Consider the following 11,521-nt stretch of genomic DNA (forward strand, 5'->3'; position numbering starts at 1 on the left):
TCCCCCGCTTCCCGCTCTCCTTGCACGTGCACGCCCGGCACGCACCGCACAGGAACACGCATCCCTGCACGCACTCGTGTGCGCACACGTGTTGATCCCGCACGCCTTGCACGCCCCCACGCACATTGCCCAAAAGCCCCCCCGGGGCTGCTCCATGGACCCAGCAATGTGAGGCATTGAGTTTTCCTTTTTTAATAAAAAAGCAAAGAGCAGGAAAATGTACAGCTGGTTTGACTTCAAAAAGGCAGATCAAAGACATTGGAAATGGGGTCGGGGGGACAGCTAGGGAGAGGCGGGGGCCTCTGCCACCCGGGGGGCCCAAGGGGCGGGATCATGCGGTGTTGAGGAGCGGGTGGCAGTGCGGGGTGGGTGCCCATGGGGTTGGCTTACGGAGCCCACTGAGCACCGCTTTGTCCCATGTTGAGCTTTTTATGGAACCTGGGGTTTTTTCTGGGGTAATACCAGTGTCAGCATTCACCATTTCCACCCCACGTCCTTGCCCCACGGCCACATTTCTCCTCTGTGCCACATCCTTTCCCTGTCCCTACGACTTTCTTTTGCCCTCCACTCTCTCCCCATCCCACTCCCCTGCCCCATCCCACCCTGTTGCCCCATGCTGCTGCTCCCAGGGCCCATTCCACCTCCTCCCCCAGAACGTGAACCTTATGTTAAAACAGGTGTATTAAATAAAAAAAAAACAAACCAAAAACCCTTTCACATTCACACCCTTCCCCATATCCCCCCTCCCCAGGGTCTCCCTGACCCGCTGGCAGTGTCACGCCGTGTCCCCCGCTGGCACATGCAGTCGGTTGTTATCCACATCGATGTCCCCATCAAGCTGGAGGCAGCAAGCCTGGGAGCCTTCATCCTCCTCCTCCTCCTCGGTGGCAGCTCCAGGTGCTGGGGGCTCTGCGCTGCCCCCATTGAGGGGCACCTTCTCCCGGTGGCGGGACGGGGGGCTGTGGGCCGTGCTGCAGCCCCGCACCTTGCTCCGAGCTTTGAGCTGGTCACGGTAGGCGAGGAGGGCCAGGCAGGCAGCCACGGTCAGCGTCCCCGCCAGCAGCACTGTCACCGCGACAAACTGTGGCCAGTATGACCGGGGGGTGCCAGGGCCCGATGGCCCCCCGGCCAACTCCTCCTCATCCAGCCCATCCCCTGAGGCCGCCTCGTCAGGGTCCCTGAGCTGGTAGTGAGCCACGGTCCAGGTGTAGCCGTTCTCTGTGGCCTGGCACTTGTAGGTGCCAGCCGTATCCTCCTGCATGATGACCACCAGCGTGTGGTCAGGCAGCAGCACCATGTTCCCCTGGCCGCTGCTGGGCTGCTGCCAGCTGTAGGTGGCCAGTGCAGAGTTGCGGGGGCACGGCAGCTGGACCACGGTGTTCGGCTGAGGGCTGAGCTCTGTGGGCGTGGAGAGCAGGGTGATGTGGTGCACCCCATGTACCCCGTCCAACCCCATGTGCCCCCATCCCGCTGTGCTCCCATACTCAACCCTGCACGGTGGGATCCTCTGGTGCCCCCCAGGCTCGGGGCATGCCTGCACTCCTCCTGTGGTGGCACGTGGTGACCGGGCTCCCTGTCTCAACGTCCTGCAGCCACGCACTCCTGCGGCCAGGAGAGCAGCATCAGCATCCAGGTGACCTCCACACCCCCTTCCCATCCTCGTCCCGCTGCTCACGTGTCCTCGGTGGCGAGGCGGGCAGGCTGGCAGGAGCCCTCGGAGCTGTGCCAGGCGCAGTAGGGGTCCCGTGCCAGCACACACTCGGCGCAGCTCTGGTGCAGGCTGCAGTTGGCCAGCGGGACCTGCAGGACGCCTCTGGAGTAGCCCACATAGAGGATGCCCTGGGGAGGGAGAGGCGCAGGGCTGAGCCTCCCCCCAGCCTCCGTTGGATGGCTGTTGGGTGGCCTGGGTGACCGCATCTGCCCTACCTTCCCTGGGGCCAGCAGCAGGTTCTTCACCGGCTCTGGCATCGCAAAGAGCTGGATGCTCTCCACGATGTGGGGACCCTTGGGCAGCTCCACTGCCTTGTGTAGGAAACCCTCCGCTGCGGGGCACAGGGGACATCACTGAGGCTTTGGAGCCAAGGGAAGGGTCGGAGGGGTGAGCCTGCGTGCACCCCCATAAAAGCCCACCTGTGGCCAGGAACATGACACGATAGGTGACCCCTGAGATGCCGCGAGTCTCATCCACTGTGATGCGCGTGTAGGTGACGTCTGACTTCACCAGGAGAGGCCGCCCCTGGATGGGTGACACCTTCCCGTCCATCAGGAAATGCTCCTTCATGAAGCTGAGGGCTTTGTCTGAGGAGGGACCCATGGCGCACTGTGGGGGGAGAGAGGGGTCTGTGCTGGTGTGGGGAAACTGAGGCATGGGGAGGGGAGGATGTGCTGCATCACTGCACTGCCCTGTGCCAGCGTCAGTGGGGTGCAGAGGGCCCCTCCTCCTTTCTCATCCTGCTTGCAGTGCGAGCACACAGGGCAAATTGGGATAGACAGGCCCCTCTCTTGGGGACCAGCATTGTCCCCCAGAGAGTCCAGCCCCCCTGAGTGGGCAGCACTCACGCTGCCAGGCCGGGGAGTCATGTCGGCGCCACTGTAGACGGTCCAGCGAGAGCTCTCCTTGTTCAGCTCCTTGTACTTGCCCTCGAAGACCTTCTCCAGATCCTCCTGACTGTAGGCGCAGATGGCGGCGCTGCCCGCCCTGCCCGCCTGCCTGCAGGGAGGGACAGCCAGGTGGGCAGCAGCAGGGCACAGGCCCCCGACTGCCTCCACACCCCTGGGCACTCACCACTGCGAGGTGAAGACGGCGTAGAAGTCAGCGCGGCCGTCGTGGCGGGGCAGGGCAAAGGCGTGGTGGATGACGTTGAAGGGGAAGCGGCCGGCCTGGGAGCACACCAGCTGCGCCTTCAGGAAAGTTGTCCACTTCTTCTGCAGCACCTTGTCCCCCCCTACATCACTCTGCAGAGCCGGAGGGTGCTCATTACCAAGGTGACAAGATCCGGTTACTCCCTTTGTCCCCTGTCACTGTCCCCATCATGGTGTCATCATCCCGTGTCATTGTCCCCTGTCATCGTTGCCGATCATAGTACAACCATTGTCTCCCATCATTGTCCCACATCCTCATCATCCCCCATCACCGTACCCCCACTGTAGCCCACCCTCATTCCCTGCTGCCATCCCTGCACCCACCTTGCAGACACGGGCCACCCGCGGCACCAGGAGCCGCTCGAAGAAGTCAAACTCGTCCGCTGTCTCCTCAAAGAAGAAGTAGACCTTGTCGTCCCCAGGGATGCTGAAGGAGGCCACGAAGGCGGCGTCGGCTACAGGCACAGCCAGGGCAGGTGAGTGAGAAGCTGGAGCCGTGGGGGGCTGCAGGCACCCCTGGCACTGGGGGATCCTCCCCAGGACCTTCCCTCTGCTCACCCGAGAGCCAGCGGAGGAAGGCGTCTGTCTTGAGCAGGGTGCGGGTACCCAGTGAGCGGGAGATGATGGGCTCGTTGCCCTGGAAGTTGTTCATGGTGCCGGCGTAGAGCTCACCGTCTGCTCGGGGACAGAGTGGGGGGAGTGAGCTGCGGTGGGGACCCCCCACCCTCATCCTCCACTCCATCGCAGGGGTGGGTGCCCACCCGTGAGGCCACTGGCCCCATACTCACCCACCAGCAGGGCCGTGTAGGTGTGCTGCGGATCAAAGGGGCACTGGCCCTTCCCATCCAGGAAGGGTTGTCCTCTGCCACTGGACATGAGTGTGAAGTTTTCCAGGTGCTGTGGAAAAGGGGAGAAAAATCAGCGAAAGGAGTGAAAACAACCCCAGATCTGTAGGGAATGACTGCGGAACATCTTGCAGACATGGGTGGTCCATGTTTTCAAGGTGGGTGCAGGGATGATGACAGGGGGTGATGACAGAGGATGCCGAGGGTACCTGGGTCCTGTCACCTTCCCTCATTTTCCTGTTGGGGACTGGCAGTCACCATGTGCTCAGCACGGGGGAAACTGAGGCAGGGACAGAGAGCCTGGAGTCACCTGAGGGGACCCAGAATTGGGGTTTCCCTGCCAGAGGAAGAGTTGCTGGCAGCTGAGTGAGAATCACCGCGGGCTCCTTTAGCAGATGGGACACAAAGATGTCCCTTGGCGGGGACACCCAGCACCCCCTTCCTGGGGACACCCCATGATGCAATTCACTTCTGGGAGTGTATTTTGTGGGTCCTCACAGCAACACCACAACCTGCACAGAGACCCCTGTGCCCTGTCCTGGGGAGGACACTCACGATGTAGGTGCACGCGGGGCTGAAGGCATAGGTCCCGCAGACGTAGAGATGGGTCTGGTTCAGGGCCACCAGGACTCGGATGAAGTTGAAGCACTCGGTCTGAGGGGAAAAGAGCAGAGTTGAGTGCTGAGCACCCCAGTAGCTTTGTGGGACCCCTGAGCCCCCACAGGGCCATCTCACCTCTTGGCTCTTCTTCTTAAAAGCACATTCGGAGGTTTTCTCAGCTGTGGGTCCCCATGTTATCTGCAAAGAGAATGGAGATGTTCCTGGGCTGTTGGGCCCAGCCCCAGCAGGGAAACTGAAACACAGCGGAGGCCTCCCCACTTCCACCTCCCCAAAAGTGGTGGCTGCTCACCGAGGCTTTGGCACGGATGCTGCCGGGGGTGCCGACAGCGAGGGCCAGCACCCGGTCGCGTGCCCCCACGTACAGCTCCTCCTTGCTCTCATCCAGGAGGAAGACGTCGTAATGGGAGACATTGTCCTGGCTGAAGTGGGTGAGGGTCCGCCGGGGGTCCCCTGGCAGGAGCAGAGGGGGTGACGGGGCCAAGAGGGTCACACACACACACCACCACCATCAGCCGTGGGCGGATGTGGCAGCAGCTGCCATTGCGGCTTGTGTCACATCTCACACAGGAAATGGGGTGCAGTTCTTCTCCTCCAGCTCCCACACCACATTCCCCCTCCAGGTCCCCACCTCCCCCTGTCCCCTCCAGGTCCTACTGCAAGAGCTGAACATCCTCAAGCTGCAGAGCCCCAGAAATGGGGTGCATTTTCCCCCAAGCTGTGCCTGTGATGCTTTGGGGCCATGGCCAAGGGCAGTGCTCCGATTGGGGGATGCACTGCCCCAGGGTGACACCCTGGAGGGATTACAAGCCCCCGAGGTGCCAGGCTGGGGGGGGCCACCAGGGACTTCAGCTTCTAGTTCATCCCCACCAGGCACCGAAAGTGGGGGATTTTTTGCAATTCTCGGCATGGCTACATGGGGAAGGGGAAGTGACAGTGCAGTCACGGCTGGAATGGCACGACCCTACCATAGGGCACAGACCCTCTTGCAGCCCGACTGCCACAGCACAGCCCCCACCAAGCTCCTGCTTCGCCACCTGCCTTTCAGCTGGACATGCCATGCCTTGTCCCTTCCAGAGACAGCTTTTCATCCCCCCAGGGCGACCCTGAGCAGACCCCGGGTGCCAGGTGGGTGACAAAATGGCTGTTGGGTCTGGCACACCGGGTGCTGGGGTGCCAAGCAGCCTCATCTACTCTCATCCCCCACTGCATCACCTGCGGCCACTGGCACTGTCTCCAGCCCCACATGAGGGTCAGTGATGGGGCGGAGGGGCTGTGATGGGGGCACCCCAAGGTTCCTGATGCTGGATGCTCAACCCTGGGGATGGACACTCTCCCAGGCAGATGTTGTGTGTCCCCCTCCCCAGCTGTCCCAGCTCTTCCCAGTCCTCCTGCTCCCGGTGCCATACTCACCGCTGGGGAAGGTGACGCGGGGCAGGGGCTCTGCGCAGAGCACGGCAGCCGGCACCACCACCCCGCAGAGCAGGCGAAGGGCGGCGGGCATGGCGGGGGGCGGCAGGGATGCGCCCCAGGAGGGTCCCACAACCATCCCTGCGGGGAGGGCGAGGGTGAGGGCACAGGCTGCTGGGCTGCCGTGTCACTTCACCCGGCGGAAACAAGAGAGGGGAAGCAGCACCCGGCGCAGAGGCGGGGGATGGGGGGGCCTCAGCGCACGTGGCCCCCCAGTACGGGCACGAAGTTCCCACTGCTCCACCGGCACAGTCAGAGAAGTCCTGCGGGCCTCCTGCACCAAAATCTCTGGCACAGTCAGAGATGTCCCCTCACCCTCTGGGGCTCCTGCACCAGGGACCCCGGCACAGAGGTGACCAGATGCTCCTGCCTTTGCCCCCAGAGCCCATCCCCATCAGGGATTTCTCTGTCTGGCTCCATCAGTTACCAGAGTGTCCACAAAATGGGGGAACACACACGGGAACCCCCTTCTTGCAGCTCTTTCTGCAGCTCATGCCAGAAGCACTGGGGAAAGAGCCACGTCTCGAGAACCTCGCGGTGCCCAGGACCCCTTCTGATGGCCACCGCGTCCCCAGCGAGCGGCATTACCTCTCTGGCGGGCGAGGACAGAGCCGCTCACCTCCAGCCCTGGAGCACGGGCACCCGGCAGGCGCCGGGCCCTGGGGGCTGTGGCCACGAGCCCCCCGTGGGCCCATGCCCTGCACCCGGCTGCAGCGTGGCCGTGCTGCCAGCCCGGCTCCTGCTGGGCTCGCTGCAGCCCGGCCCAGCCCAACCCTGCGTGGCTCCGCCGGGACTGCGGGAACCTGAAAGTCCTGCTGGAAGAGGACGAGCCTCGGCAGGTTGGGGCAGTGGGTGCCTGTGCCCGCCTCCCCTGCCTCGCACCCCCGCAGGGACAGCAGCGAAGCCTGGCGGAGGCAGCTGGGATGGGAACCAGGGAGCTCTGCTCCTCCAGCTGGGTGCCCAGGGGGTGACGTGGGGGAGAAAGGTGTGCTCAGATGCCTGGGTTTGCTTGCTGGGGAAATCTTTGGGGTGAGGAAAGCAGCGGCATTTTTTCGGTGGATTGTGTGGACCAACAGCGGGCCTGAGCATCAGCCCCAAAACCAGCCCCATGGGGACAAGCATCGCCCAGAAAACCAGCCCCCAGGGCTGAGCATTGCTCCCCACAAACAGCCCCATGGGGCTATCATCCCCACAAACAGTCCCCCAGGGCCGAGCATCGGCCCCACAAAGCTCCCGCAGCTGTTCCAGGAACCCGCCTCGCTGGAGATTCCATCCTTCACCCCAGGCTGATCTGGGGAGGCTGTAGGCAAGAGACCCCCCAAAGCTGAAGCCCTGGAGTTCCTCAGCATCACAGCCATACCTGAGGTACTCCAATATCCCTCTGTGGACAAGGCTGAGGAGCATCCCGCCCTGTTGGGGCCTCCTTACCTGCCTCCCCCGTCCCCACAGCAGCCCACCGGGACGCAGAGCCCTGTGAGGGCAGCGCTGTCCTCACCACCTTGCTTGGCTGGGACAGAAGCTCCTTGTGAGCACAGAAAGTAGGTTACTCTGCCCCGGATTTCCCACTTGGCCAAGGGCTGGCTGAGGGACGGGGCCGCACGGAGCCTTGGACCGGCTGCATTGTTCTGCCCTGGGCCAGAGCCACCGAGGCCACAGAGGGGGAGGAGGGATGGGAAAGAGAGCAGAGGCTCCTTGGCGAGGCTGAAGGCTTGGTGGGGGCTGTGGTGGGGCTGAGGAAAACCGCCAGAGTGTTCCCCAGCATGAGCCAGGGCTGACACAGGATGTGAGGTGACAGCAGCCTCGAGGCTGCTCCAGCAGTGTGGGAAGCCAGAATCCCTTCTCAGCCCTATCTCTCCTCTTTTATGGGTCCCCTGGTCACAGTGGTCTGGTGACATGGTGGGGAGGTGTAATTTACAGCCTCCCTGCATGCGATTTGTGTATGGGAGCGAGTGCCACCAAGGGTCTCTCAACACTGGGGTGGTTTAGTTTCCCCTGGTGCTTTCAGGTTGACCACAGCTGTGGCTTCATGGGTCTTGCTCCTGCTTGGATCTCCTCTTGGAGGATTCCCTCTAAGCCAGGGCATACTGTGCTGTCAATGAACACCCACACTCCCTACAAAGAGCATGTCACCTGCCACGGGATGAAGCCAGGCCCAGCCCTTGTGCTCAGCAAGCTGAGCTGTGACGGGCGCAGGGCAGGTGTGAAGCTGTGGCACTGTTCTCCCAGCTGTGCAGACCTTCCCCGTGCCTCAATTTCCCACAGCACAGAAGAGTTCGGTCCTCTGCAGCTGGACTCCAATCCCCTGCCCATGTCACATCCCAGGAGGGGCTGGGGCAGCTCAGCCTGGGGGAAGCTCCTTTGATCCCCCCAGATCCAGAGCAGGGTGTGTGTGTGTGAGATGGAAAGCAAGGGAGGAGCGGGGGTGGACTAAGGACATGGGGGGATGAAGGGGAGGAATTTGGGGGGTGTGTGCAAGAGGAAATGGGAGACGATTCATGGGGGTGTTCGATACAAAGGGTGGGGAGAGCTGGGGGGGTGCAGGTAAGAGAGAGGAGGATGCGCAGGAGGGAGTGGAGGGGTGGAGGAGGAGTGGAGGAGTGCGCAGGAGATGGGGGACAGGGGAGGTTGGGAGGAATGTGAGGGCAGGGAGTCCGGGGGACTGCCGGGGGGTGCCGGGGGTCTCCCCAGGGCCGGCACCTCAGCGGTTTTGTTGCTGTCTGGCAGCATCAGCGCTGGAGGGTCCCCCACGCCCAGCCCCACTGTGGCGATTTCCCCCTTCCCTCTCGACCCCCCGGCCCCGCGGAGCCTCCCCAGACCCCCCCGGGCCCCCCGGCAGCCCCGGGCCCGGTCGCGGTGCGGCGGTACCGACCTGCGGCGGGCGGGCGGGCGGGAGCAGCATCCCCCGGCCCCGCATCCGGCTCACGTCGCCATGGCTACGGCTGCACCTCGGCCGTCCGCGGCCCCCCCGCACCGACAGACCCTGACGGACGGACACGGGGCTGCGGACCCCGAGCCCCCCCGCACCGGGAGATGGACACGGCCCCGCGTATGAGGGCGGGCGCCCACCGGTAAACGTGTGGACACCACCGCCCCTCACCCCACACACGCCCCCGACACCCCCACGAGGTGCAGGGACACCCCTGTGCCCCCACACGTGTTCCGTCCAACCCCTTGCCTGACACATTCCTGTGCCCCCATAACTACAATGGGGCCCTTCACCCCGGTTTTGCTCTCAGCTTTTGGAAACAAGTCCCTGCACCCCCATCTCAGCACTTCCATATCCACACCCCATCCCTGCACCCCATCCCTGTGCCCCCATATCCACACCCCATCCCTGCACCCCATCCCTGTCTCAGCCCTCCCACTTCACCCGTCCCAGATGAGTGCTGCTGGCTCTGGCTCCCGGTGCTACGTGGTCTTGGGGATCCCAGGAGGGGGCTTGGGGTGCAGTCCTGGCACCAGGCTGCATGCGTGTCCCCCCCACCCAGCATCCACAAACTTTGGTTTATGGCATTTCCACCCTTGGAATTTCCTTTGCCAGAAAGCCTGGCCTAGCTGGTGCTTGCAGATCCCACTTCTCCTGTGGAACTTGCCCCCTTCCCCTTCTCTCTGTGTGACAGCAGGGTGCCATGAGTCCCAAAACAGGATCCCCAGCTACTACTTCCTCCCTGCTCTGCAGCCACCTTGCATGGCCTCAGGCTTGCACAGCCGCAGCCGAGGCACCGGAGAGGGACCGGCCTCTGCACCAGCTGGGGTGTGGTACCAGCACCCCCAAAAGCTGCAAGCCTGCACCAGGCCCATTGCCTGGGGTAGTTGCTCTGCCAGGGCTGGAGAGCAGAGCCAAGTGCCCCTGCAGTTCCCACAGGGCTCGGGAGGTTGGAGCCTTTCATAGAGATCTGTAAGGAGCTTGTGCCTAGTGCCCACCAGCGCTGGAGGCTTAGCTGGAGCCTGCTGTGGACACTCCTCCCACCCCGAGGCTGAGCTGCAGCCCCTCAGCCCTGCCCTGGCTCCCCCAGGGTGCCCTGTGGGGGTCCTATGACCTGCAGCACCTTGGGGTGCAGCTTTGGGGGGTAGCAGTGGGCACAAGCTCACATCTTAACCCCCCCTTGGGATTAGCGGGGTGGCCTGACCTTAATCCCCCTGGGCACGCAGGGGCCTGGAGGGGCCAGTGTGGGGCTGGCAGGGCCCCCAGCACCCACTCGGCCATGCCCTGGCTGATAAACCCTGGTGGCTGCCAGACACTGGAGTCAGTCCCAGCTCTACCCCATCCCAGTGATTGCTCCAAGGCTTCCTGTGCTAGACTTTCCCCCCACAAAACTGGTGGTCCTCAACATGTGCCCAAACCCCGGTGCTCCTGCCCACCCAGGGTGTCTCTGAAGAGACCCCAACATTCAGTGCACAAGTGAGCAAGGCCAGGCCATGGCCCCTGCTCTGGGATCCCATCTCCCTCCTGCCAGACTCTGGGGGACCCGAAGCAGGGCTCAGCTCCGCGGGACAACAGGAGGCACGGGAGAAACCCAACCTTGAGTCAGTGCTTTGGCTGAAGTGGGGCTGGAGCCATTTCACAGGCTCTTTTGCAAGGTCCCCATAAGGATGTGTGAGGTCTCTGTGGGCCGTGGCTCCCCGCTGGGCTGCGCGAGGTCCCCACTGGCTGCACATGGCCCCACAGGGATGTGAAAGATCCCCACAGGGTTATGCAAGGTCCACACAGGGGTGTGCAAGGTCCCTGTGGAGAGTGTACAGACCTCAAGTGGCTCTGTAAGAAACCCACAATGTCTGTATTGTCCCTACAGGGCTCTGCAATGTCACCTGGGGGCCGTGCAGGGACCCCCATAGGTCCCCAGCTCAGCCTTTGCTCAGCACGACCCAGCCCAGGAGTGCCAGGACATTGGGGTCCTGTGGGGGACATGGGGGGGGATCCAGGGCATTATTTCCCTGTTGCATTTCCCCATGGCAGTTCCCCATAGCAGTTCCCGTGTCTCCTGACCCATCTCCTCCCAAGAACACGTCCAGGCAGCAGCACGAGATCCCAGCAGCATGGTTGACTTCCCCCATCATTCTGGAATCCACTATTTTGGGCACAACCTCATGACTTTTGGGGCCTGGCAGTGCCACGCCTGGAGTAGGGTTGAATCCCCACAAAAGGGGACAGGCTGCAGCACTGTGGGGTAGCTGCCCCAGCGCTGTGGCATGGGTATCCCTGAGCTGGCAGAAATGGGAGACAAACAGCGCACAGAGAGGGGGCCAGCGTGTCCCCTCTCATGCTGGCAGCACCTGCCTCTGACACGTCCCTGTACCCCTCTCCTGGGAGGGGAGATGGCACCCTGCTGGGTGTCCACAGGCTCACTTGAAGCTGGGAGGTGGCAGCGATGCCCTCGACCCCCTGGCACCCCCTGCCCTCCCGAGCCTCGGCCCTGCTGCACCCAAATCTGGGGCGATGTGGCTCTGCACAGCATGGGGGGACTCAGGCATCCAAGCACTGGGGCGGGGGTACCCCCAAGCTGGGCATCCCGGGCACCTACCTGGCTGTGCCTGCGCCCCGGCCGCCCGCCTGCGTCCCTCACATCGCGGCTCCGCAGCGCTGTGCCTGGTAAAGCCGATTATGCACCGGCTTTACAGCTCTCCTTCTCCCCAGCATCCCCTCCTGCCTCGCGCCGGTGCCTGGCACGGCCCGGGGGCACAGGGGGTCCCCTTGGCAGAGTGTGGGGGTCATCCCTATGGTAGGA

At 63.3% G+C, this 11,521-nt stretch overlaps 1 protein-coding gene across 4 annotated transcripts; it reads right to left on the reverse strand.

Annotated features, from left to right (window-relative positions):
* Positions 1 to 176: 176 nt before the first annotated feature.
* On the reverse strand, positions 177 to 11,357 carry SEMA4A (semaphorin 4A). Of its 4 annotated transcripts, none has more exons than XM_048289012.1 (15): positions 11,318 to 11,357; positions 5,739 to 5,876; positions 4,618 to 4,778; positions 4,443 to 4,505; positions 4,263 to 4,361; positions 3,651 to 3,759; positions 3,421 to 3,537; positions 3,187 to 3,317; positions 2,786 to 2,955; positions 2,560 to 2,710; positions 2,131 to 2,320; positions 1,927 to 2,042; positions 1,676 to 1,839; positions 1,490 to 1,602; positions 177 to 1,398 (listed from the first exon to the last, which is right to left on the reverse strand). In XM_048289012.1, the coding sequence occupies exons 2-15, from the start codon at positions 5,872 to 5,874 to the stop codon at positions 776 to 778; spliced, it is 2,343 nt and encodes a 780-aa protein (XP_048144969.1). In that variant the 5' UTR covers positions 5,875 to 5,876; positions 11,318 to 11,357; the 3' UTR covers positions 177 to 775. The 4 variants fall into 4 exon arrangements, with proteins under 4 accessions (XP_048144969.1, XP_048144970.1, XP_048144967.1 ...); XM_048289013.1 differs by lacking the exon at positions 11,318 to 11,357 and adding an exon at positions 7,224 to 8,327; XM_048289010.1 differs by lacking the exon at positions 11,318 to 11,357 and adding an exon at positions 6,415 to 7,193.
* Positions 11,358 to 11,521: the final 164 nt, after the last annotated feature.

This window comes from Corvus hawaiiensis, chromosome 29, assembly GCF_020740725.1.
Source record: "Corvus hawaiiensis isolate bCorHaw1 chromosome 29, bCorHaw1.pri.cur, whole genome shotgun sequence".
In the NCBI taxonomy this organism is placed as follows: Eukaryota; Metazoa; Chordata; class Aves; order Passeriformes; family Corvidae; genus Corvus; species Corvus hawaiiensis.

Bases quoted from the DNA above. Each gene is read 5' to 3' on its own strand.
- SEMA4A (XM_048289010.1), bottom strand. From the start codon at position 6,490: ATGGGCCCACGGGGGGCTCGTGGCCACAGCCCCCAGGGCCCGGCGCCT. The intron at 4,779-5,738 runs GTGAGTATGGCA...TGCTCCTGCCAG, and splicing joins CCGCGTCACCTTCCCCAGCG to GGGACCCCCGGCGGACCCTC. The intron at 4,362-4,442 runs GTGAGATGGCCC...TTTTCCCCTCAG, and splicing joins TTAAGAAGAAGAGCCAAGAG to ACCGAGTGCTTCAACTTCAT.